The sequence below is a fragment of the Aquarana catesbeiana genome, linkage group LG01 (assembly GCF_042186555.1).
Source record: "Aquarana catesbeiana isolate 2022-GZ linkage group LG01, ASM4218655v1, whole genome shotgun sequence".
Lineage (NCBI taxonomy): Eukaryota > Metazoa > Chordata > Amphibia > Anura > Ranidae > Aquarana > Aquarana catesbeiana.
Window position 1 is genome coordinate 971,310,913 of NC_133324.1, and position 25,940 is coordinate 971,336,852.

At 44.2% G+C, this 25,940-nt stretch overlaps 1 protein-coding gene across 1 annotated transcript in view; it reads right to left on the reverse strand.

Annotated features, from left to right (window-relative positions):
• Positions 1-391: 391 nt before the first annotated feature.
• LOC141123012 (uncharacterized) overlaps positions 392-25,940 on the reverse strand; it is a 37,881-nt gene continuing 12,332 nt past the window's right edge. Inside the window, exons 6-7 of the mRNA XM_073612022.1 lie at positions 21,972-22,069; positions 392-5,727 (exon numbers count right to left, since the gene is read on the reverse strand). Coding sequence (XP_073468123.1) covers positions 5,607-5,727; positions 21,972-22,069 — 219 coding nt within the window. The 3' untranslated portion in view covers positions 392-5,606. The remainder of the gene's footprint in view (positions 5,728-21,971; positions 22,070-25,940) is intronic.

Here is a 25,940-nt window from a genome sequence, read left to right on the forward strand (position 1 = left end):
TGTTTGCTGCATTTTTGGTCAGTTAACAAAAAAAAAAATACACCAAAAACGCACCTCCCCGTGTAATGTTTTTGAGTCACATGACCTATGAAAAACACACTATAAGCGCGGTAAAATCGTGGTAAAATCACTATAAGATCGCAGCTTATCAGCACCTTTTGCTTTATCGGAAAACTGCTGAAAAAAACATTTTCGGCTGATATGTTTCAGCTACCAAAATTTCGGTGCATTTCTAATACATTCAATGCTGGAGGTGCCGGAGCGGCGTTCCCCCGCGTTCCTGCTGAAAATAAGGTCTAAAATGGTAAGAAATAATAAAATGTATGCCTTTTATTTACAATCAGATAAAACTGGTCGAAATAGTTTATTTTATTTTTTTCTACTTTTGTACAAATTTTGACGATAGATTACATAGAAAATAAAATAATTTTTAATAATAATTTTTACAAGACAATTTTGACAAAACCCACCACCAAAAATCAATATACTGTATGTATTACTTTTATGTATTATCTTATATAATGACAAAGTTATTACTGAACATTTATATATGGTATATAGCGATAATATAAAAATTTGGTCAAATGAAATGTCATTAACTGCTTGAGCTCTGCAAAGTTTTACCCCCCCCCACCCCCCACCTTCACGACCAGGCAATTTTTTTGCTATTCAGCACTGTGCTACTTTAACCACTTGCCGACCAGCCGCCGTCATTATAGGGCGGCAGTTCGGCACATTCCCGCAAATTGCTGCAGGTGTACAAATAAAAAACAGCATTTTAGCTTGCACATGATTGGATGATAAAATCAGCAGAGCTTCCCCTCATTTCAGATCTTCCCCTCAGATCTACCGCGACTGCACTTCCAAGTGCACTTTCAGTGCAATTTCAAGTGCACTTTGCACTTGTAGTTTGCACTTGTAGTGCAAAGTGGATTTGCCTTTCGTAAATAACCCCCCTATGTTTCTTTTTTCCAAATTGTTGCTCTTTTTTTGTTTATAGCGCAAAAAATAAAAACCGCAGAGGTGATCAAATAGCACCAAAAGAAAGCTCTATTTGTGGGGAAAAAAGAATGTCAATTTTGTTTGGGTGCAAGGTTGCACGACCGCGCAATTGTCAGTTAAAGCGATGCAGTGCCATATCGCAAAAAATGGCCTGGTCATTCAGCAGCCAATACTTCCGATCTGTATGAGGTTAACTGACAATTGTACGGTCATGCAACATTGCAACCAAATAAAACTGATATAATTTGTTCACACAAACAGAGCTTCCTTATTGTGGTATTTGATCACCACTGGGGTTTTTTTTTTTTGCTATATAAATGAAAAAACAGAAAAGCTTGGGAAAAAAAAAAAAAAAAAAAACACTTGCCGCCCGCCATATAGCTAAACGACGTTGGCAAAGTGGTTTAGTTATCCTGATCGGACGTCATAGGGCATGATCAGGATAATGAGCCGGGGCGATCGTTGTTGCGGGGTGTCAGTCTGACACCCCGCAACTCTGATCTCGGTAAAGAGCCTCTGACAGAGACTCTTTACCACGTGATCAGCCGTGTCCAATCACAGCTGTTCACGGTGTAAACAGGAAAAGCCGTGTATCGGCTATTCCTCACTCGCGTTTGTCAGATGCAAGTAGAGGAGAGCCAATTGGCTGCTCTCCTTAAGGGGGGTCTGTGCTGATTGATTATCAAGGCAGACCACCCCCTGAGGATGCCCACCCAGGACCACCAGGGACCCCACCAGGACCACCAAGGATGCCCACCAATTGTGACCACCAGGTATGCCACCCATGGCTACCAGGGATGCCAATCAGTGCCCACAATTGATGCCAATCAGTGCCCATCACTAATGCCTGCCAATCAGTGATGCCCATCAGTGCCATCTATCAGTGCCACCTATCAGTGCCACCTATCAGTGCCCATCAGTGCTACCGCATTTTGGTCACTAGATGGAGCTGACTATACAGACAGAGATGGGACGATTCGTTCAATTCATACGAATGCTTCTGACATTCGAGCAGCAAATGTTTCTAAAACGGACCCCGATGTGAGTATCGGGTGTAGAGGCAGCAGTCATGTGGTACATGATGAACGGTCAGTTAAAGGCTAATGGGGCGTACACACAGTCAGACTTTTCGACCGGACTGGTTTGACGGACGCCGACAGATCAAATCCAGCGGACAATCCGGTTGTGTGTGGGCTTCACCGGACCTTCAGCGGACTTTTCCAGTCGCAAATCTGACGGAGTTTAGATTTGGAACAGGCTTTAAATCTTTACGTCGTAACTCCGCCGGACCCAGAAATCCGCTCATCTGTGTGCTAGTCTGACGGACAAAGACCCACACTAGGGCAGCTATTGGCTACTGGATATGAACTTCCTTATTTTAGTCCGGTGTACGTCATCACGTACGAATCCGTCGGACTTTGGTGTGATCGTGTGTAGGCAAGTCCGTTCATTAGAAAGTCCGTCGGAAGTCCGTCAAAAGTCCGTCGAAAGTCTGTCGGACCAGTCCGGTCGAAAAGTCCGCCCGTGTGTACGCGGCATTGGTCCACCTTTTAGCCCACGCTACTACACCCATATGTTGGGTGTTACATGAAGTATGGTTGCATACACCATTCCCAAAACCCAATCTGACCCTCCCTCCCGCCTCCTTACTTGAATCACAGGGGGCTTCTGCCTGCAGCATATTGTGATTATTCGAATATAACGCAGATGTGCATGGCTCAGGTCCGGGTGTGACCCCCAGTCGATGACTACGTGCAGGGCTGGGACAAGGCTGGGTGGGCAGGAGGGGAAGCTGCCCAGGGCGCAGTTGTGTACTGCAGGGATGGGGGCGGCATCATCATTCTTACTACTGTCTATGTCTGACAGAAGTAGTGACAGCGGCATCACTACTACTGTCAGCAGTGAGGAGACCTTTAGAAAGCCAGGAGGCTGTGCTCTCTATCTCCTCTCTGCCACAGGAGCCCCCCACCATACACAGCCTCAGTTCCTGCAATGACTCCACTCTTAATAAATATCCTCCTTTTGACAAGAGGATGAATGCTGGGGGTAGGATCCCTTAAGCTTCCATATAATGGGGGAGGGGGGCACAGTTTGACATCTTTACTCTGGGCGCTGGATGACCTTGTCCCGGCAGTGACAACATGTCCCATCTGTTACCTTGCAGGGGGACAGTGTAGAGCGTGCCAGGGATCCCCCCAATCCCCTGGCTCTGCAGGTGGCGCTCTCTACATCAGCACTGTTGTTGGAGAGGAAGTCAGGAGGAACAGGGTTCCTCTATGGTTTCCGTGGTCACTGGGGAAGCTATCCTATTGGACGCTGCCACCCCATGTGACTCTGGTGGCCATCTTGGGTCAGGCAGAGCCTATTTCAGGCCCTGGCTCCCAGGTTTGGTGAGAATTTCGCAAGTGGGCAGTGTAGGGAAAGGTATCCCACCTGTTAGGGACAGTGCTAGCAGTAGGGAAAGGTTCCTGTTGAGGGAAAGCGTAGGGTTTGCAACTTATTTGGACTTCTTTCCGATTGAGACGGCTAGGCCACATTCTGCCCTCATTTACTGGCATGTTCAGTTTGGCTAAAAACTGACGTTGTGACGCCGCTTCCGGGTTACTACATAGGAGTTTCGATCAAAGCCAATTCTGGCTTTGTTCAGGTCTCTGGCCAGACGGTGGATGTGCCGGCTGGTCGCTTGGCTCTCCTGATCGGATGGGAGACCCGGGCGGAGCAGCATTAGGCGGCGGGAGGGGGGAGAGTCCCCTCCCTACTGCTTGTGATAACGGCCGTGTGGTTACTGAGCCACATCAGTTGTTATTACAAGAGAGCCGACCGCCCTCTCTGAAAAAAAAAACTGTATGGGGTGATCCCTGCAGCTTCATATCATCCTGGTACAACCACCTGAAGTCACATGACGTACATGTAAATGCCAGGAATCCCCCCATTCCCTGGCTCTGTAGTTCTGCAGGAGGCGCTCTCCAGAGCAGCACTCTTGTCGGAGAGGAAGTCAGGAGGAACAAGTTTCGGTGGTCACTGGGAAGCTATCCTATTGGAATGCTGCCACCCCATGTGACTCTGGTGGCCATCTTGGGTCAGGCAGAGCCTATTTCAGGCCCTGGCTCCCAGGTTTGGTGCACATTTCAAAAGTGGGCAGTGTAGGGAAAGGTACCCCGCCTGTGCTAGCAGTTGGGAAAGGTTCCTGTCGAGGAGGGAAAGCGTAGGGTTTGCAACTTATTTGGACTTCTTTCAGCTAGGCCACATTCCGCCCTCTTTACCGGCACGTTTAGTTCGGCTGATATTCTGTGAGTGCACCCAGTTGGACGATCTTCCCTCTGGGTTCTGTTGTGAACTGTTTCTGCAATTACTTCAATTCAAGCTCTTTATTGCACCCTTCTGTGTGAATTATTGCCACTGCACCATGCTGCACCCCACCTACTAGACATGTGCACTGACAAAAAATTTGTTCGTTTTCCTTTTCGTTTCATTCGTTTTTTGCTTTTTTCGGAAATTCGGATTTACGAATTTTGAATTTCGAATTTCTTAAAAATTCCAAAATTCGAAAATCTGAAGAAAAGAAAGAAAATCAGTAAAATTTTAAATAATAACTAACTAATAATAACTATCTATTAAATTATAGGAAGGAAATTCCAATACCTATATTGTAATATTTATTATTTCAGATTTTCGGGTTTTCGAATTTTCATTCTTTAGAATTTTCAGATTTTCATTCTTATTTTTGGATTTTAAAATTTCCAAATTTTAGAATTTTCAAATTCTTGAATTTTCAAATTTATGAACTTTCGAATTTCCTAATTTCAAAATTTTAAATATAATTCTTTATTCAATATTTTTCAGTTAAAACAAAGCATATGAACAATATAAAACAATAACGACAAAGGTAAAAAAAAAAGAAATAAACCTGTATTAAAGTAGAGAACAAATCTAACCATCCGACCTCAGAATAATACCAATAATTTTGAATTTTAGAATTTCCTAATTTCGAATTTTTGAATTTCTTCATTTCAAATTTTTGAATTTCCGAAAACTTCGAATTTCTGAATCTCAAATTTCCGAAATTTCGAATTTCTGAAACTTCGAATTTTTATAATTTCAAATTTTCCATATTCCGAAATTTCAAATTTCCGAAAAATTTCAAATTTCCGACATTTAGAATTTTCGGAAATTCGAATTTCCGAAATTACGAAATTACAATTTTTTGGAAATTCGGAAATTTTAAATTTTGGAATTAACAAATTTGTCGAAATTTGTTAAAAAACTAACTTGGAACTAAACTCATTGCACATGTCTACCACCTGCACGCTCTTCCTCCAGCAGGTCCTACCTCCATACAGACCTGAGGCTGGAGCCTGAGCACTGCACCCACAAAGCCCCCGATCACAGGTGCAATGCTCTGCAGCCTTCATTGCAAAAAGTGAGTAAATGCTCATGGATCATGTGGTCTATGGTGCTGCATTTACTCGTTTTTGCAGAGGGCGGAGTGCGCCTTTAACCCTCGCCGTTCAATAATGACATTCCAGAAAGATGGCCGAATTCTCCAGGCTCCGCGGATCTCCTCCCCCCGGGATTGGAGTTTCAGGAATGGTGGGATTTCAGACTTATGTCCGGCAGGAAGTTTGCGCTGAAGTTAATATGATGTTCTTCTCACAAATCCATCTGTTCTTGTAATAACCTTTATTATTTAAATTTCCATAGCTGATCCTCCAGGAATAATATGAGCTGTAATATAGAGGTGGAGACAGAGGTGAGAATCGTGCTATAATATGTATTTAAGAGAGATAAGTAAGCCCTAAATGAACGGCGTGCAGCTTGCTCTGTTCATTGTAAATCATAAACTATTGCCAAACTTTTTTTGTCAGTGCTGCTGATCTCCTCCAGCCTCTTTTAGCCACTTCCTGTCTACATGCACGGGCTCCAGTGCCATCTGCACTTTATCGCTCTGGTCTGGCTTAGACACGTGCGCAGGGCCGGACTTATCGTTGGGCTTGACTGGGCTTAAGCCCATGGGCCCCGCCCAATAGGGGGCCCCGCGGGCCCCAGCCGAGTGTACTCGGCTAGTTCCGCTCACAGTCACGCCTAATTCTGCCCTATGATGGACATAACACAAGTCCAATGGTGGGACTGGGCGTGACTGTGAGCGGAGCTAGCTGAGTACACTCGGCTATGTATGTATATGGGCGTCGCTCGGCTCCGCTCACAGTCACGCCCAGTCCCACCATTGGACCTGTGTTATGTCCATTATAGGGCGGGACTGGGCGTGACTGTGAGCGGAGCCGAGAAAAGCCGATAGGAGCCGAGATACATAGGACTGGCTCTGTGTATCTCGGCGGCGCCATATTTAAACTGCAATGCCACTGACAAGTCACTGCAGTTTAACTGCAGCCTGGGCAAGGCTGCAAATGACACTGACAAGGCTGTAGATGGACACTGACAAGGCTTCAAGGCTGCAAATGACACAGATAAGGCTGCAAATGACACTGGACAAGCATGCAGATGGACGCTGTGCAAGGCTGCATTGATGAGCATTTAAATGTAAGGTTTTTTTTTCCTTAAAATTCCTTAAACTCTTATCTTGAGGTTTGCTGGTTATTGGCAGCTATGTAGTGCCTCGTTTACTGCCGTTGAGAAAAGCTGTCTGCATTAGACAGTGATGTAAAGGCGGACAAACGGTATCAGAGCGGCGCGCTTAACCACTTCAGCCCCGGAAGGATTTACCCCCTTCCTGACCAGAGCACTTTTTACAATTTGGCACTGCGTCGCTTTAACTGCTAATTGCGCGGTCATGCAATGCTGTACCCAAACGAAATTTGCGTCCTTTTCTTCCCACAAATAGAGCTTTCTTTTGATGTTATTTGATCACCTCTGCCGTTTTTATTTTTTGCGCTATACACGGAAAAAGACCGAAAATTTTGAAAAAAAAATTATATTTTCTACTTTTTGTTTTACAAAAAAATCCAATAAACTCAATTTTCGTCATACATTTAGGTTAAAATGTATTCGCCCACATGTCTTTGGTAAAAAAAATGTCAATAAGCGTATATTTATTGGTTTGCGCAAAAGTTATAGCGTCTACAAACTAGGGTACATTTTCTGGAATTTACACAGCCTTTAATTTATGACTGCCTATGTCGTTTCTTGAGGTGCTAAAATGTCAGGGCAGTACAAACCCCCCCAAATGACCCCATTTTGGAAAGTAGACACCCCAAGGAAATTGCTGAGAGGCATGTTGAACCCATTGAATATTATTTTTTTTTGTCCCATGTGATTGAATAATGACAAAAAAAAACATGGGCATATGTGGAATTGCACCCCAAAATATATTCAGCTGCTTCTCCTGAGTATGGGGATACCACATGTGTGGGACTTTTTAGGAGCCTAGCCGCGTACGGGACCCCGAAAACCAATCACTGCCTTCAGGATTTCTAAGGGCGTAAATTTTTGATTTCACTCCTCACTACCTATCACAGTTTTGAAGGCCATAAAATGCCCAGATGGCACAAACCCCCCCCCAAATGACCCCATTTTGGAAAGTAGACACCCCAAGCTATTTGCTGAGAGGCATGTCGAGTCCATGGAATATTTTATATTGTGACACAAGTTGCGGGAAAATTACAAACTTTTTTTTTTTTTTTTTTGCACAAGGTTGTCACTAAATGATATATTGCTCACACAGGCCATGGGCATATGTGGAATTGCACCCCAAAATACATTCAGCTGCTTCTCCTGAGTATGGGGATACCACATGTGTGGGACTTTTTGGGAGCCTAGCCGCATACGGGGCCCCGAAAACCAATCACCGCCTTCAGGATTTCTAAGGGCGTAAATTTTTGATTTCACTCTTCACTGCCTATCACAGTTTGGAGGCCATGGAATGCCCAGATGGCACAACCCCCCCCCCAAATGACCCCATTTTGGAAAGTAGACACCCCAAGCTATTTGCTGAGAGTCATGGTGAGTATTTTGCAGCTCTCATTTGATTTTGAAAATGAAGAAAGACAAGAAAATTTTTTTTTTTCAATTTTCAAAACTTTGTGACAAAAACTGAGGTCTGCAAAATACTCACTATACCACTCAGCAAATAGCTTTGGGTGTCTACTTTCCAAAATGGGGTCATTTGGGGGGGTTTTGTGCCACCTGGGCTTTCCATGGCCTCCGAAACTGTGATAGGCAGTGAAGAGTGAAATCAAAAATTTACACCCTTAGAAATCCTGAAGGCGGTGCTTGGTTTTCGGGGTCCTGAACGCGGCTAGGCTCCCAAAAAGTCCCACACATGTGGTATCCCCGTACTCAGGAGAAGCAACAGAATGTATTTTGGGGTGTAATTTCACATATTCCCATGGCATGTTTGAGCAATATATCATTTAGTGACAACTTTGTGCAAAAAAAAAAAAAGTTTGTCCTTTTCCCGTTTGTGTCACAATATAAAATATTCCATGGACTCGACATGCCTCTCAGCAAATAGCTTGGGGTGTCTACTTTCCAAAATGGGGTCATTTGGGGGGGGTTTGAACTGTCCTGGCGTTTTATGCACAACATTATGAAGCTTATGTCACACATCACCCACTCTTCTAACCACTTGAAGACAAAGCCCTTTCTGACACTTTTTGTTTACATAAAAAAATAATTTTTTTTTGCAAGAAAATTACTTTGAACCCCCAAACATTATATATTTTTTTAAAGCAAATGCCCTACAGATTAAAATGGTGGGTGTTTCATTTTTTTTTCACACAGTATTTGCGCAGCGATTTTTCAAACGCATTTTTTGGGGAAAAAACACACTTTTTTAAATTTTAATGCACTAAAACACACTATATTGCCCAAATGTTTGATGAAATAAAAAAGATGATCTTAGGCCGAGTACATGGATACCAAACATGACATGCTTTACAATTGCGCACAAACGTGCAGTGGCAACAAAATAAATGCATTTTTAAAAGCCTTTAAAAGCCTTTACAGGTTACCACTTTAGATTTACAGAGGAGGTCTACTGCTAAAATTACTGCCCTCGATCTGACCTTCGCGGTGATACCACACATGCATGGTGCAATTGCTGTTTACATTTGACGCCAGATTATTTTTTTTGCTTTTTTATCTTATTTTGAAACTGTTCCTTTTATTTTTTATTTTTTATAGCATTTTTATTGTTATCTCAGGGAATGTAAATATCCCCTATGATAGCAATAGGTAGTGACAGGTACTCTTTTTTCAAAAAATTGGGGTCTAGATCTCTCCTCTGACCTCAAAGCATCTGACCACACCAAGATCGGTGTGATAAAATGCTTTCCCAATTTCCCAATGGCGCTGTTTACATTCGGCGAAATCTAAGTCATAAAATGCTCGTAGCTTCCGGTTTCTTAGGCCATAGAGATGTTTGGAGCCACTCTGGTCTCTGATTAGCTCTATGGTCAGCTGGCTGAATCACCGGCTGCATTCTCAGGTTCCCTTTTGGGTCAGGAGAGCCAGAGAAAAACACGGAAGACGGTGGGGGAGGGGGGCATTCCCTCCCATTGCTTGTAAAAGCAGTCTAGAGGCTAATTATCCAGTGCTGGATATACGACCAGGGTGTACTAGGCCGCTGGTGCTTGCCAGTTCACCAGAAGGAATAGCGGCGCTAGTACTTCTCTGCTCCATACGAGAGCCCTGCGGTTCTTGCACATCAAGGACAGAAGAAGAAGATCGGGGTCTGGTACGCCTGACCTTGGCAGGGACCACAACTCCGTCGTCAGAGATATCTGTCATGGAGCCGCTGTCCTCTACAGGATCGTATTCTGAGCCTGAATCTGACAGATGAGTGACTTCCTCTTCACTATCTGTCATGCTCAGAAACGTGTAGGCCTCTTCACTAGTGTACCTTCGATTTGCCATTTTGGGCTCTAAATTTAGGGGTACACTAGTGAGACTCACAGGCAAAAAAGCTCCTGACTATTAGCGACTGATTCAAAACACTACCAAAAAACTGTTAGCGATCGCAGGGATCAGGCCTGACTCTGCGAACACTGCAGTTATGTGTGTTTAGTGTTTTGTAAGTGACAGTGATCGATCGATACTGCACTTGGGTGGGCTGGGCCGGGCGGAGGGGCAAAACGCAGGTGCTAGCGGGTATCTGGGCTGATCCCGCTAACACTGCGTTTTTGGGGACACTAAACTGCTGGGGACGCTAGCATAGATCTGATCGGATCAGATCTTGATCCGTTCAGATACTATACCACTAAGGGAGGTGTATGCTGCGTGCGTGGGTGTTAGCGGTACTGGCACTAACCTGACGCTGCCTGGGGCGACGCAGACCTTATCTGACCTTAAAACTTAACTTATATCACCGCCGGGCGATCAGGGGGTTAAACCTTTATTCGGTAATAAACGGCGGGTGCCCTGACACTATAAAAAATAAATGAACTAACCAGCGTCACCCGTAACGGTTATACGGTGATCAGCAGGGCTGGACTGGGACAAAAATTTGGCCCTGGACTTCACCCAGACTGGCCCACTTTGACAGGTCTCTCCCATGCCGGCTTGCCACCCAAGCCCCCCCCCCCCCACTAGCTATTAGCCGTTCTACATTATTTCTCTTATAGGCAGTACCAGTGGGGAAGCTAGACATTATTTCACCTGGGGCAAAGAATCAGTTTGGCGCCCCCCCCCCCCCCCAATGGGACAAGATTAGGCAGGAAAGTGAGGCCGCCCTCCTTCCAGATCGTATGATGAGCTTCTAAGTGTTGACTCCTGAGCATCATGTCTGTATTCAGGCGCGCTGCATAATTAGCCAGGGAGAGGAGGTGAGCACTGCGGGGGGGGGACAGAGGACTGGAGGGAGGCAGCGGTCCACTGTCACTGAAATCGGCCCACTGAGCCATCGGCCCACCGGGAAACTCCCTGTAGTCCCAATGGCCAGTACATGCCTGGTGATCAGTGGTGAAAGGGTTAACTAGGGGGCAATCAAGGGGTTAAAACCTTTATTAGGTAGTATATGGGGGTCCCTGACGCTATAAAAAGCTGACGGCGAACCTATATACTTACCCCCCCAACTAGCGTCACCTGTGTCACTAATACAGCGATCAGAAAAACGATCGCTTAGTGACACTGGCGACGGGGGGTGATCAAGGGGTTAAAACTTTATTAGGGGGGTATCCTAGACCTAAAGGGGCCTAACACTAACTGCCCTACCACTACTAACTGTCACAAACTGACACCAATGCACAAAAAAAAACTACTATTGGTGTCACTGTGACAGGGGGTGCAGGGGGGTGATCGGGGGGTGAAAAGTGTGCCTGCGTGTTCTACTGTTAGTGTAGTGTTGGTGCAACTCACATTGATGTCTTCTCTCCTCGGCCTCGGAACGAAAAGACCGGCTCGAGGAGATGTGACATCATTTCCTCTGCCGATGTTTACATTACAGCAGCAGAGAAAGATTGTCATTCGTTGGGAGCGTTCGCGAGGGGGTGGCCACGAATGAGTGGCCTCCCCCTCAGCCTGGATCGCTCCCCTAATGAAGCCGTACCAGGTACGTGATTTTGCCTGCCTGTGCCATCCTGCCGCAGTATATCTGCTTAAGTCGGTCGGCAAGTGGTTAAAAGAAAACTAAAGGTTTAAATTAATGTATAGAAGGTGGGGCCCGAAAGTGACTGAAGCCCAGGGGCCCCCACCACCCTAAGTCCTGCCCAGCACGTGCGGTCCGTTTTGTTCCCAAACTAAATTTGGACACATTTTTTGTTATTCAGGAAATTCCATAGTATCAAAAATTTCTGAAAATTTGCCTACCGGGCCAATTCTGACATTTCTCTCCTACCTGTAAAAATCATCATTTTTTTTTTTGCTACAATAAAAATTAACCCCCAGAGACCCTAGAGATTAAAATGGCGGTCATTGCAACTTTTTATCTAGCACGGTATTTCCGCAGCAATTTTTCAAACACGTTTTTTTGGGGGGAAAAAACTGTTTCATGCATTAAAAAAAAACTAAAAACAGTAAAGTTAGCCCAATTTTTTTGCATAATGTGAAAGATGATGTTACGTGCTCGTGGAATGGCGCCAAACTTGGGTACTTAAAAATCCCCGTAGGAGAAGCTTTAAAATTTGGTTACATGTTACATGTTTTGAGTTACAGAGGAGGTCTAGGGCTACAATTATTGCTCTCGCTCTAACGTTCACGGCGATACCTCACATGTGCGGTTTGAACGCCGTTTACATATATGGGCACGACTTGCGTATGCGTTCGCTTCTGTGAGCGAACACACGGGGACAAGGGCAATTTAAATGTATTTATTTTTTTTTATTGTTAATTTTACTTTTATTTTTCTAGTTTGACGCTTTCTTTTTACTTCTTTTTGATCGCTTTTATTCCTATTACAAGCAATAATGTAAAATTATTAAATATTATTATATATATATATAAAATAATTATTAAAATGTTAATATCCCTTGTAATAGGAATATGGCATGACAGGTCCTCTTTACAGCGAGATCTGAGGAGGTCAATAAGTCCCCACATCTCACCTCCAGGCAAAAAACAAAAAAACGATCCTGGCTTTCAAATTCAGAGGCTGGGTGTGACGTCATAACATCGCGCCCAGCCTCCGAATGATCATAGAGACCCTGGGGACCATCTGGCCTGCCGGAAATCTCTATGGTCATCATCTGGCGCCGGTTGGTTCCTTCTCCCGTTCGCCGATCGCGAGCCGGGAGAAGCACTGGAGGGTGGCGGGGGGGGGGGGGGCTCCCCTCCCGCCGCCTGTAAGAACGATCAAGCGGCTGAACAGCCGCTATGATCACTCTTGCTGTGAAGGGAATCGCCGAAAAAGAAGATATCCGAATGATGCCTGTAGCTGCTCCCGTCTTTCAGATATCAATGAAGTTGTGCGGGCGGGAAGAGGTTAAACATATCCAAAAAGATGAAATGATATCCGGCCGAAATTCAATTCGATTGTGATTCTAAATCAAATTCGAATAGAATAAAATAGAATAGAGAATAAAAGGAATAGAAAAGAAGACAATATAATCCAATTTCAAATAAAATTAATTCAAATTTGAATAGAATAGTTTAGAATAGACTAGAAAATAATAGAATAGAAAATAAAAAGAAAAGAGAAGAAAACAATAGTATCAAAATTTGAAATGCGAATAGAATGAATTCAAATTAGAATAGAATAGTTTTAAATAGAATAGAAAATAATAGAATAGAAAAAAAATTAAAGAGAAAATAAAAGAATAGAATAGAAAATAATAAGATAAAATAGAAAGTATATAACCGTCTTCAGAAATTAGAATTTTGAATAGAATAAATTAGAATAGTATGGTAATAGAATAGAAAAAAAATAGAATTGAGCTTAATAGAATAGAATAAAATAGACAGAATATAACCGTCTTCCGAAATCTGAATTTGTAATAGATTTAATTTGAATAGAATAGAAAAGAATAGAAAATAATAGAATAGAAAAGAATAGAAAAAATAGACTAGAATAGAATAAAATGAAATAAATAGAATATAACGGTCTTCCGAAATTCAGATTTCAAATAGAATACATTCAAATTAGTATAGAATAACAAATAAAAGAATAGAATAGAAAATAATAAACTAGACAATTAAAGAATAGAATAGAAAAGAATAGACTAAAACAACAAATAGAATATAAAGTCTTCTGAAATTCGAATAGAATAAATTTGAATTTGAATAGAATAGATTAGAAAACAATAGAATAGAAAACAATAGAATAATATAGAAAATAAAAGAATAGAAAAGAAAAAAACAATAGAATAGAAAGAGAATATAACAGTCTTCTGAAATTCAAATTTTGAATAGAATACCTCTGAATATAATAGATTAGAATAGAATACAAAAGCATAGAATAGGATAGAATAGAAAATAAAAGAATAGAAACAATAGAATAGAATAAAATAGAAAGAATATAACCGCCTTCCGAAATTCAAATTTCAAATAGAATATATTAGAATAGAATGTAAAAGAATAGCGTAGAAAAGAATGGAATAGAATAGAAAAAAAATTGAATAGAATTTATTAGAATAAAAAAGAATAGATTGGAATAAAATAGAAAGAATATTCCGAAATTTGAATAGAATAAATTCCAATTCAAATAGAATAGAAAATAATATAATAGAAAATAAGAAAATAGAAAATAATAAAATATCAAAAGACAATAGACTAGAATACATCAGAATAGAATAAAATAGATAGAATATAACTGTCTTCTGAAATTTGAATTTCGAATAGAATAAATTTGAAATAGAATAGAAAAGAATAGAATAGAAAATAAGAGACTAGAATTAAATAGAAAAATAATAGAATAGAATAAAACAGAAAACATATAGCAAGATTCTGATATTTTGAATTTTGAATAGAATCTAAGTAATTTAAGTTATTGAAATAATGAAACGAAACTAAACAAATGTTTTTGTCCCGCACATGTCTGCCCTCACAATGGTGAACCACGTCTGCACAAGGTGTGTCAGCGCGGTCAGTTGTAGTCGCCCCCAGGGGAGCATGTGACAGGGTGACAACGCAGGAAATCTCTATATACAGGGCTTTATTTCAGCAGAAACATGGGGGGAACGCAGTTCCACCACCTCCATCACTGAATGGATGTAATGATAAGGGGCCAACACCAGGGGGGTGCGGTGAGGTGAGTGGCTGGTGAGGCACTGGATTGTATCAGAGCCAGATACACACAGGTCACACACACCACGATCATTAGAGCAAGATCAATAATTCTATCACTAGACCTCCTCTGTAACTCTAAACATGTAACCTGTAAACATTTTTAAAGCCTCTCCTAAGGAGATTTATAAGTACTGAAATTTGGCGCCATTCCACAAGTGTGCGCAATTTTAAAGCGTAACATGTTAGGTATCTATTTACTTGGCGCAACTTCATCTTTTTATATTATACAAAAAAATCGAGGCTAACTTTAGGGGGTTTTTTTTAATTTTTTTATTCATGAAACAGTTCCTTTCCAAAAAAAACGCATTTGAAAAACTGCTGCGCAAATAATGTGTGACATAAACAGTTAAAACGACCGCCATTTTATTCCCTAGGGTGTCCGCTACAATAATATATATAATGTTTGTTGGTTCTGAGTAATTTTCAAGGGGTTAATTACCATAAATAATATACAAATAATTATTATATATTATTTTTAAGGTAATTTTACTATATTTTCAAGATCTGTACTCAAGCAGGTGACTCAACGGACAAATTACTGAAGTTTGAAGTTATAACTTCCAACCAGTAATTTCACAGTATACACAGTATCTCACAAAAGTAAGTACACCCCTCACTCACATTTGTGTAAATCTTTTCTTCTATCTTTTCATGTGACAACACTGAAGAAATGACACTTGTCTACAATGTAAAGTAGTGAGTGTACAGCTTGTATAACAGTGTAAATTTGCTGTCCCCTCAAAATAACTCAACACACAGCCATTAATGTCTAAACCGCTGGCAACAAAAGTGAGTACACCCCTAAGTGAAAATGTCCAAATTGGGCCCAAAGTGTCAATATTTTGTGTGGCCACCATTATTTTCCAGCACTGCCTTAACCCTCTTGGGCATGGAGTTCACCAGAGCTTCACAGGTTGTCACTGGAGTCCTCTTCCCCTCCTCCATGATGACATCACAGAGCTGGTGGATGTTAGAGACCTTGTGCTCCTCCACCTTCCGTTTGAGGATGTCCCACAGATGATCAATAGGGTTTAGGTCTGGAGACATGCTTAGGCCAGTCCATCACCTTTACCCTCAGCTTCTTTAGCAAGGCAGTGGTCATCTTGGAGGTGTGTTTGGGGTCGTTATCATGTTGGAATACTGCCCTGCGGTCCAGTCCCTGAAGGGAGGGGATCATGCTCTGCTTCAGTATGTCACAGTACATGTTGGCATTCATGGTTCCCTCAATGATCTGTAGCTCCCCAGTGCCGGCAGCACTCATGCAGCCCCAGACCATGACACTCCCACCACCATGCCTGACTGTAGACAAGACACACTTGTCTTTGTACTCTTCACCTGGTTGCCCCCACACACGCTTGTCACCATCTGAACCAAATAAGTTTATCTTGGTCTCATCAGACCACAGGACATGGTTCCAGTAATCCATGTCCTTAGTCTGCTTGTCTTCAGCAAACTGTTTGCAGGCTTTCTTGTGCATCATCTTTAGAAGAGGCTTCTTTCTGGGATGACAGCCATGCGGACCAATATGATGCAGTGTGCGGTGTATGGTCTGAGTACTGACAGGCTGACCCCCCCACCCCTACAACCTCTGCAGCAATGCTGGCAGCACTCATACGTCTATTTCCCAAAGACAACCTCTGGATATGATGCTGAGCACGTGCACTCAACTTCTTTGGTCGACCATGGTGAGGCCTGTTCTGAGTGGAACCTGTCCTGTTATACCGCTGTATGGTCTTAGCCACCGTGCTGCAAGTCAGGTTCAGGGTCTTGGCAAGCTTCTTATAGCCTAGGCCATCTTTATGTATAAAAGAATTATTTTTTTCAGATCCTCAGAGAGTTCTTTGCCGTGAGGTGCCATGTTGAACTTCCAGTGACCAGTATGAGAGAGTGAGAGCGATAACACCAAATTTAACACACCTGCTCCCCATTCACACCTGAGACCTTGTAACACTAACGAGTCACATGACACCGGCGAGGGAAAATGGCTAATTAGGCCCAATTTGGACATTTTCACTTTAGGGGTGTACTCACTTTTGTTGCCAGTGGTTTAGACATTAATGGCTGTGTAAATGAAGGCAATAATGAAAAGTCTTAAATAAATAGTCCCTTTAAGTATTGCAGCAGCGCTCATGTCCAAAACTCAAGGATATGCTTCCATATACAATCTTTATATATATATATGTAAGAGAATTAGCAGCAGCAGAGGAGATCTACATTGGCTTCAGCTGTGTTCTGTAAAGGGGGCCTTCCACCAAACACTTCACCACGTGAGGGGAGTCCCCCAAAGGGGATGCACTCACCAGAAATACAGCAATCAAGAGCCTTGGATAATGTTAGTAGTTCTACACCACTCCTAAACGTCCACCAGATGTCAGTAACGCTCTCTGTAGCTCCAGTAAAACATATGGGAGGAATAGAATGTCCACATAGTGTAATATTGCCAAAAAAGTTTATTCATATGGGGGGGGGGGTTGGCTTTGGATGTTTTAGATGAATTGCTCTTGATTGCTGTATTTCTGGTGAGTGCATCCCCTTTGGGGGACTCCCCTCACGTGGTGAAGTGTTTGGTGGAAGGCCCCCTTTACAGAACACAGCTGAAGCCAATGTATATCTCCTCTGCTGCTGCTAATTCTCTCATATATATATATATATATATATATATATATAAAGATTGTATATGGAAGCATATCCTTGAGTTTTGGACATGAGCGCTGCTGCAATACTTAAAGGGACTATTTATTTAAGACTTTTCATTATTGCCTTCATGTACATACATTTTATTTAAGCAGCTGCTTTTTATTGGTTTTATTGGTTTCTATTACATTAATACCATTTGTGATTTAGCCCAGGGCGCAGAGCGATGTTCTAGTGGGCGGGTATTAACATCCTCATTTTAATTAATGGCTGTGTGTTGAGTTATTTTGAGGGGACAGCAAATTTACACTGTTATACAAGCTGTACACTCACTACTTTACATTGTAGACAAGTGTCATTTCTTCAGTGTTGTCACATGAAAAGATAGAAGAAAATATTTACAAAAGTGTGAGGGGTGTACTAACTTTTGTGAGATACTGTAGATAAATAAATGATTATCTTATAACATAATAATATATGGTTTAGCTTGTACGTTTTCAGCAGCAGATTCTGATTCTCCCTCTTAACTGTGTGAGAAAAACATGGGATTGTGGGTAAATCTTATACACATAAACACATGTTTTTTAGGCCGGGCTATGGCTCCCCAAGTAACCAAGCTAGTCACACAAATCTGTTGCCATCCAGGAGCTGTAGGCAGCTGTCTGGGGGCAGGTTTGGCATCACTGGGGCTGGGGGCGATGATGTCTATGAGACTCAGCTGATCACAGATGGGAGTAAGGGGCCAATCCCACCCCCTTACCACGTGATCAGCTGTCAGCCAATGACAGCTAATCACTTGATGTAAACAGAACGGTAATCGTTTTTTTTTTTCCTCACGCTGTCAGCAGAATCACCGGTTTCTGTCAGAGAGACATCAGTCCCTCACACGGAGAGCCGCGGCTGCCTCATCTGTGCCCACCACTGCCACCTGCCAGTGCCCACCTATCAGTACCACCAGTGCCACCTATCAGTACCCACCAGTGCCACCTACCTTTGCCCAACAGTGCCATCTATCAATGCCCACCAGTGCTGCCAATCAATGCCCATCAGTGCTACATCATCAGTGCCACCGATCAGGGCTGCCTATCAGTGTCACCTACCAGTGCCCATTAGTGCCACCAATCAGTGATCATCAGTGCCCTTCAGTGCCACCCATTAGTGCCAACCATCAGTGCCGCCCATCAGTGCCACCTCTCAGTGTCCATCAGTGCCACCTTATCAGTGCCCATCAGTGCAGCCTATTAGCGCACATCAATGAAGGAGAAAAGTTACCTGTTTTCAAAATTTTATAACAAACTATGAAACTGTTTTTTTTTTTTCAAAATTTTTGGTCTATTTTCGTTTTTATAAAAAATAAAAAATAAAAACCCAGCAGTCATTAAATACCACCAAAAGAAAGGCTCTATTTGTGTGAAAAAAAAATTATAAGAATTTCATATGGGTACAGTGTTGCCTGAACTCTCATTCAAAGCTGAAAATTGGTCTGGGCAGGAAGGAGGTTTAAGTGCCCGGTAAGCAAGTGGTAAATAAAAGTGCAAAAGTAGACAGTTTACAATCCAACATACAGGTGGAAGGTATTATTATTCCTAACTGATACCTCCCAACTTTTGAACTTCAGAATGAGGGACACTTGAAGGAGGAAGCGACCTGCAAAATGTGGGTGTGGTCAACCTCTTAGCACTGGGAAGGGCGAGGCGTGCACTGTGTACAAACTTCAGGGTTGAACAGTGTGCTATGTACAGAGCGTAGGTTTGAGGAGTGTACTGTATACTGAGTGTAGGGCTGAGGGGTGCGCTACATACTGAGTGCAGGGTTGAGTGATGTGCGGTGTACAGAGTGTAGGGTTGAGGGATCTGCTGTGTACAGAGTGCGGGGTTGAGGGATCTGCTGTGTACAGAGTGCAGGGTTGAGGGATGTGCGGTGTACAGAGTGCAGGGTTGAGGGATGTGCGGTGAACAGAGTGCAGGGTTGAGGGATGTGCTGTGTACAGAGTGTAGGGTTGAGGGATGTGCGGTGTATAGAGTGTAGGGTTGAGGGATGTGTGGTTTACAGAGTGCAGGGTTGAGGGATGTGCTGTGTACAGAGTGCAGGGTTGAGGGATGTGCTGTGTACAAAGTGCAGGGTTGAGGGATGTGTGGTGTACAGAGTGCAGGGTTGAGGGATGTGCTGTGTACAGAGTGCAGGGTTGAGGGATGTGCAGTGAACAGAGTGCAGGGTTGAGGGCTGTGCTGTGTACAGAGTGTAGGGTTGAGGGATGTGTGGTGTACAGAGTGCAGGGTTGAGGGATGTGCTGTGTACAGAGTGCAGGGTTGAGGGATGTGCTGTGTACAAAGTGCAGGGTTGAGGGATGTGTGGTGTACAGAGTGCAGGGTTGAGGGATGTGCTGTGTACAGAGTGCAGGGTTGAGGGATGTGCTGTGTACAGAGTGCAGGGTTGAGGGATGTGCAGTGAACAGAGTGCAGGGTTGAGGGATGTGCTGTGTACAGAGTGTAGGGTTGAGGGATGTGTGGTGTACAGAGTGCAGGGTTGAGGGATGTGCTGTGTACAGAGTGCAGGGTTGAGGGATGTGCTGTGTACAAAGTGCAGGGTTGAGGGATGTGTGGTGTACAGAGTGCAGGGTTGAGGGATGTGCTGTGTACAGAGTGCAGGGTTGAGGGATGTGCTGTGTACAGAGTGCAGGGTTGAGGGATGTGCGGTATACAGAGTGTAGGGTTGAGGGATGTGTGCTGTATAGAGTGTAGGGTTGAGGGATGTGTGGTGTACAGAGTGCAGGGTTGAGGGATGTGTGGTGTACAGAGTGCAGGGTTGAGGGATGTGTGGTGTACAGAGTGCAGGGTTGAGGGATGTGTGGTGTACAGAGTGCACGGCTGAGGGATGTGTGGTGTACAGAACGCAGGGTTGAGGGATGTGTGGTGTACAGAGTGCAGGGTTGAGGGATGTGTGGTGTACAGAGTGCACGGCTGAGGGATGTGCTGTGTACAGAGTGCAGGGTTGAGGGATGTGCTGTGTACAGAGTGCAGGGTTGAGGGATGTGCAGTGAACAGAGTGCAGGGTTGAGGGATGTGCTGTGTACAGAGTGTCGGGTTGAGGGATGTGCGGTGTATAGAGTGTAGGGTTGAGGGATGTGTGGTGTACAGAGTGCAGGGTTGAGGGATGTGCTGTGTACAGAGTGCAGGGTTGAGGGATGTGCTGTGTACAAAGTGCAGGGTTGAGGGATGTGTGGTGTATAGAGTGCAGGGTTGAGGGATGTGCTGTGTACAGAGTGCAGGGTTGAGGGATGTGCTGTGTGCAGAGTGCAGGGTTGAGGGATGTGCGGTATACAGAGTGTAGGGTTGAGGGATGTGTGGTGTATAGAGTGTAGGGTTGAGGGATGTGTGGTGTACAGAGTGCAGGGTTGAGGGATGTGTGGTGTACAGAGTGCAGGGTTGAGGGATGTGTGGTGTACAGAGTGCAGGGTTGAGGGATGTGTGGTCTACAGAGTGCAGGGTTGAGGGATGTGCTGTGTACAGAGTGCAGGGTTGAGGGATGTGCTGTGTACAGAGTGCAGGGTTGAGGGATGTGCGGTGTATAGAGTGTAGTGTTGAGGGATGTGTGGTGTACAGAGTGCAGGGTTGAGGGATGTGCTGTGTACAGAGTGCAGGTTTGAGAGGTGTACTATGTAATGAGTGCAGGGTTGAGGGGTGCGCTACATACTGAGTGCATGGTTGGAGAGTGCGCTAAGTACAGAGTGCAGGATTGAGGGGTGCGCTATGTACTGTGTGCAGGGCTGAGGGATGTGCTGTGTACTCCCAAGTTCTCCCTCAGTTCAGAGCTCATCCCCCTTCCCCCCTTCCCCCTTTGGAGTACAGACCTCTCTTCCCTACACATCCTCTGAAAGAGGGGGGTTGCTGCAAAAGAGCATCTACATCTTACCCGCCCCCACCAGCAGCCTGCATGGATATGCTGAAAAGCAGGGAGCTTCCGCCGTGGAGCTGACAGCAGCCGTGGCCTGTGTAGATTCACCGCCCCCACCCTTCTCTGTTCTCCAATAGAAATGTGCAGGGGGTGGGAAGGGTGGAGGGGGTTCTGTGCGGCAGTGCTTCACTATGTACAAGTGACAGTAGTAAACAAGGAGAAAGGTGAACAGGAGGCAGAACTTTCTGGCTGAAAAAAACCTCTGCTGGTGCCCACACTAGTGCACCTCTGCAGTGCAGATCACTGGAGCCAAGTGCTGGAACTTGTTACGGCACTGGGCTCCACTCCGGGACTTGCATTAAATCCCGGGACTGTCCCGGCGAATCCGGGAATGTTGGGAGGTATGCTAACTCCCTAACTATAACCACAGGCTAGCGTGCTGCCCCGGAATACCTGAAAATTGCAGTTTGGCAATTTTAGTCCTTCATTGGCTCTTTCACACAAGCGCAGGTCCTTCGGAGGTGAATTCCAGTGCTGGTGTCTTCAGGGCAAACCCCAAGTTAAAAGTCCCTCCCACTGCTCTGCTCTCTGCACAGTGATGATGCCACTGTTACATTTAGAAGGTGATATCTGGGGTCGCAAAGGAGTTTGGTGCTCACAATGTGGATTTATATCCTTTGTGATTATTGATGAATGTTTGCATGAAAGTTTTTATGCCAGGAGATCAAATTTAGGCATCTTAGCAAAAGGAATTGTGTCATACTTGCCTGCTTGATTCATAGTCCTCGGGCCATTCCCAATTTTTTTTCTGCTTATTCCATTCCTTACCAACCCAGTAGCTTCCTTGTTTCTCCCCTATGAATTTCTAAAAATAAAAATGAAAGCATTGATGCAAAAAATAACAGTTGTAAGCAGATACACATGGTATCATGTGTATGCTCAATTCACAAAGTTTTACACAATGATAAGGATCATTATTTTCAGCCAGTTTTATGTAGAATGTCTCCAGTCTTTCCCTATCTCCTGTGATGTGTCTTAAGTCTCTGACCACCCCTGTTGCACTTCTGCAGCCTCTGATTACCTTCTCTATTTTTTCTGATGTCTGACAGTCTTCTTTCATATATTGAATATTATGTGTGGCCCTTTGGTGCTCTCAGGGGCCACAGTTGAGGCCTCCTACACCTTGTAAGTTGACAGCCACTGTATAGACCCTCAGGACCAGTGGCGGCCTGTAATGCAGGGCGCAGGGATGCGCCCCCCTATCCATGCGCTCGGCCCCCTAATCTACATGCGAGGCACCAGAATCATGGATTCCAATTTTTTTTTTCTTTTAAGCACGTAATTAGAACCTGAGGCTCTAATAGGCTTGAAAAATGGGTGGGCTTGGGGCACAGAGCACTGCGCCCTGAGCTCACCCAGTTGTGTGACAATAGTGAATGAATATTCGCTATTGTCACACTGATTCTCCTCCCCAGCCAATCAGGAAGCGAGAGACCGATCCTTTTGGCCTAGGAGGAGGAGATGAAAGTCCGCCGTGATGCCGAGAAGGAGACGCAGGGGAAGCCGCCGCCCGTCGCCCAGAGGGAAGAGCTGCCCGCACAATAGATGTGGTAAGTGATCCAACTGACCCACCCTTGGCTGTGGGTGCATTGTTTGCCGCCCCCCCCACACACACACACACAAAAATATACCACCAGCCACGATTGCTCAGGTCTTTTTTTCGTTTGTAAATGTCAGTGCTAAAAAAAAAAAAAAAATCACTGCTCCTTGCCACAATTTTTTTGAACATTTTTCCCATTAGTACATGTTCCCCAGGGTAGTGGGCAGAGACTGGCAGAGAAGAGTAGTGGGCACTGAATGGAGGCCAGTGGAGGGATTAGCAAAGAGGGGTGATAGGCACTACATGCAGATCAGTAGAAGGATTGCCAGAGATGGGTGGAGGACACTGACTGAAAGCCAGTAGCGAGATTGGCTGAGATGGGTGGAGGACACTGTATAAAAGCCAGTAGAGATATTGGCACAGAGGGGTGGAGAGAACTGAATGGAGAGATTGGCTGAGATGAGTGGAGGACACTGTATAAAAGCCAGTAGAGAGATTGGAACAGAGGGGTGGAGGGTACTGAATGGAAGCCAGTGGAGGATTGGCAAAGAGAGGCAGTGGATACTAAATGTAGGTCAGTCGAGGGATTAGCAGAGAGGGGTGTTGGACACTAAGAGGGGTAGAGGATACAGAATGGAAGCCAGTGGAGGGATTGGCAGAGAGGAGAGGAGGACACTGAAGGGAAGCCAGTGGAGAGATTGGCAGAGAGGAGTAGTAGACACTGAATGGAGTTCGGTGGAGGGATTGGCAAAGAGGGGTGCTGGACACTGAATGGAAGCCAGTGGAGGGATTGGCAGAGAGGGGTGGAGGATACAGAATGGAAGCCAGTGCAGGGATTGGCAGAGAGGAGAGGAGGACACTGAAGGGAAGACAGTGGAGAGATTGGCAGAGAGGAGTAGCGGACACTGAGCGGTTGGTGAATTGGATGAGCCTGACAGCAGCATTCTGACGGACTGAAGGGGGGATAGCCTATGTAAAGGTAAGCCAATGAGGAGGGAGTTGCAGTAGTCAAGACAGGAGACGACCAGGGAGTAAATTAGGAGCTTTGTGTTATCATTGGTTAGGAAGGGGCGTACTTTGGAGATGTTGCGAAGGTTGACAGTGATTAGATGTGGGGCTGAAAGGAGAGTTCAGAGTCCAGGATAACATAGAGTTCCCTGGCCTGCAGGGGTGAGTTGATAGTTGAACCGTCAGGGGAAGGGGAACGTGGGGGAGGAAATATTATGAGCTCAGTTTTGGATAGATTGAGTTGGAGGAAGAAGTGTGACATCCAGACTGATATGTCTGTTAGTAAATTAGAGATACGTGAGGAGACTGATGGAGTGAGCTGAGCGGTAGAGAGATAGATTTGGGTGTTGTAACATAAACATGAATGTGGATGTAACATAAATGTAAGAGTCGGGTAGTTTGTGATCTGTAGAAGTAGTGTCATTGTAGATATAGTTTAATTCTGTAGTATAAATCCGTAATCAGCCATAGACATAACTTCTTCAATTAGCATTTGAAAGGACAAAGCAAGCTTCTAGGCTAGAGATGTCACCTACAGTAGATGCCAATAAAAGTATCCCATTCAAGCAGACAGATATCTCACCTTCCTGAGCCTCAAAGAAAGTCCCAGTCATTTTGGCTACAAGAACCAGCAGGAGACAGTGACAAGGCCCCGAGCTATCTGCCAGCTTTGATTGATATCAACAGATCAGAGGAACATGTTTTATCTCTCATAAAAACAAAATAATATTAGTTGCAGAGAGTTAAAAATAATTCCTTGTGATCGTACACATTTTGGGCTACACATACATGTAAAACTGTATTTGTAGTGTATGTAGAATCCTGGAGAAATACACAAAACTGTTATATGGCGCCTAATTGCGATTGGTACTGTCGCGATCGGACTGATGCTCTGGTGTCAGAAAACCTATCCTTGACCCAGCCATCTGGAACCGTCCAGGGCTCATTTGATCCTGGCCACCTCAGAACACTGTGGGCTACGACGGGAACACCCACCAGGTTCAATTGGCCAAGGGCTAAAATCCAGCCCACATCCATATTCCAATAAATTGTGGTGCATTGGATATGGACTGGGTGATTCCTACAAAGCTGGTTCAGCTGGGAAGTTACAGACTTTCCGACATGCTTCTGTCAAAGGATAAACTTCGGTAAAGTTTATTTCTGTTTTATCCCTTTTTATTTTCATAGTAGCCAATTGTGTGTCTTTTTGTCTTTTTGTATTTTTTGTAATTTCTTTGTATATATTTTATGCACTGCCCACTTTTGGGATATTAAAGTGGATGTAAACCCTCACATATACCAGTCAAGTGAACAGCCTCATATGATACACATAGATGAAACAAATCTCCCTACATAAGTTTTACTTGTTTAACCACCCACAGACTGCTTACCACATACAGTATCTCACAAAAGTCAGTACACCCCTCACATATTTGTAAACATTTTATTCTGTCTTTTCATGTGACAACACTGAAGAAATGACACTTGTCTACAATGTAAAGTAGTGAGTGTACAGCTTGTATAACAGTGTAAATTTGCTGTCCCCTCAAAATAACTCAACACACAGCCATTATTGTCTAAACCGCTGGCAACAAAAGTCAGTACACCCCTAAGTGAAAATGTCCAAATTGGGCCCAAAGTGTCAATATTTTGTGTGGCCAACATTATTTTCCAGCACTGCCTTAACCCTCTTTGGCATGGAGGTCACCAGAGCTTCACAGGTTGTCACTGGAGTCCTCTTCCCCTCCTCCATGATGACATCACGGAGTTGGTGGATGTTAGAGACCTTGTGCTCCTCCACCTTCCGTTTGAGGATGTCCCACAGATGATCAATAGGGTTTAGGTCTGGAGACATGCTTGGCCAGTCCATCACCTTTACCCTCAGCTTCTTTAACAAGGCAGTGGTCGTTTTGGAGATGTGTTTGAGGTCGTTATCATGTTGGAATACTGCCCTGCGGCCCAGTCTCTGAAGGAAGGGTATCATGCTCTGCTTTAGTATATCACATTACATGTTGGCATTCATGGTTCCCTCAATGTATCTGTACACGATTTGTGTACGAGGTATGGGGCATGCGTGCCACCGCTCTCGCTGTGATTGGACACAGTGGGAGCCTATCAGCGGGTCTGA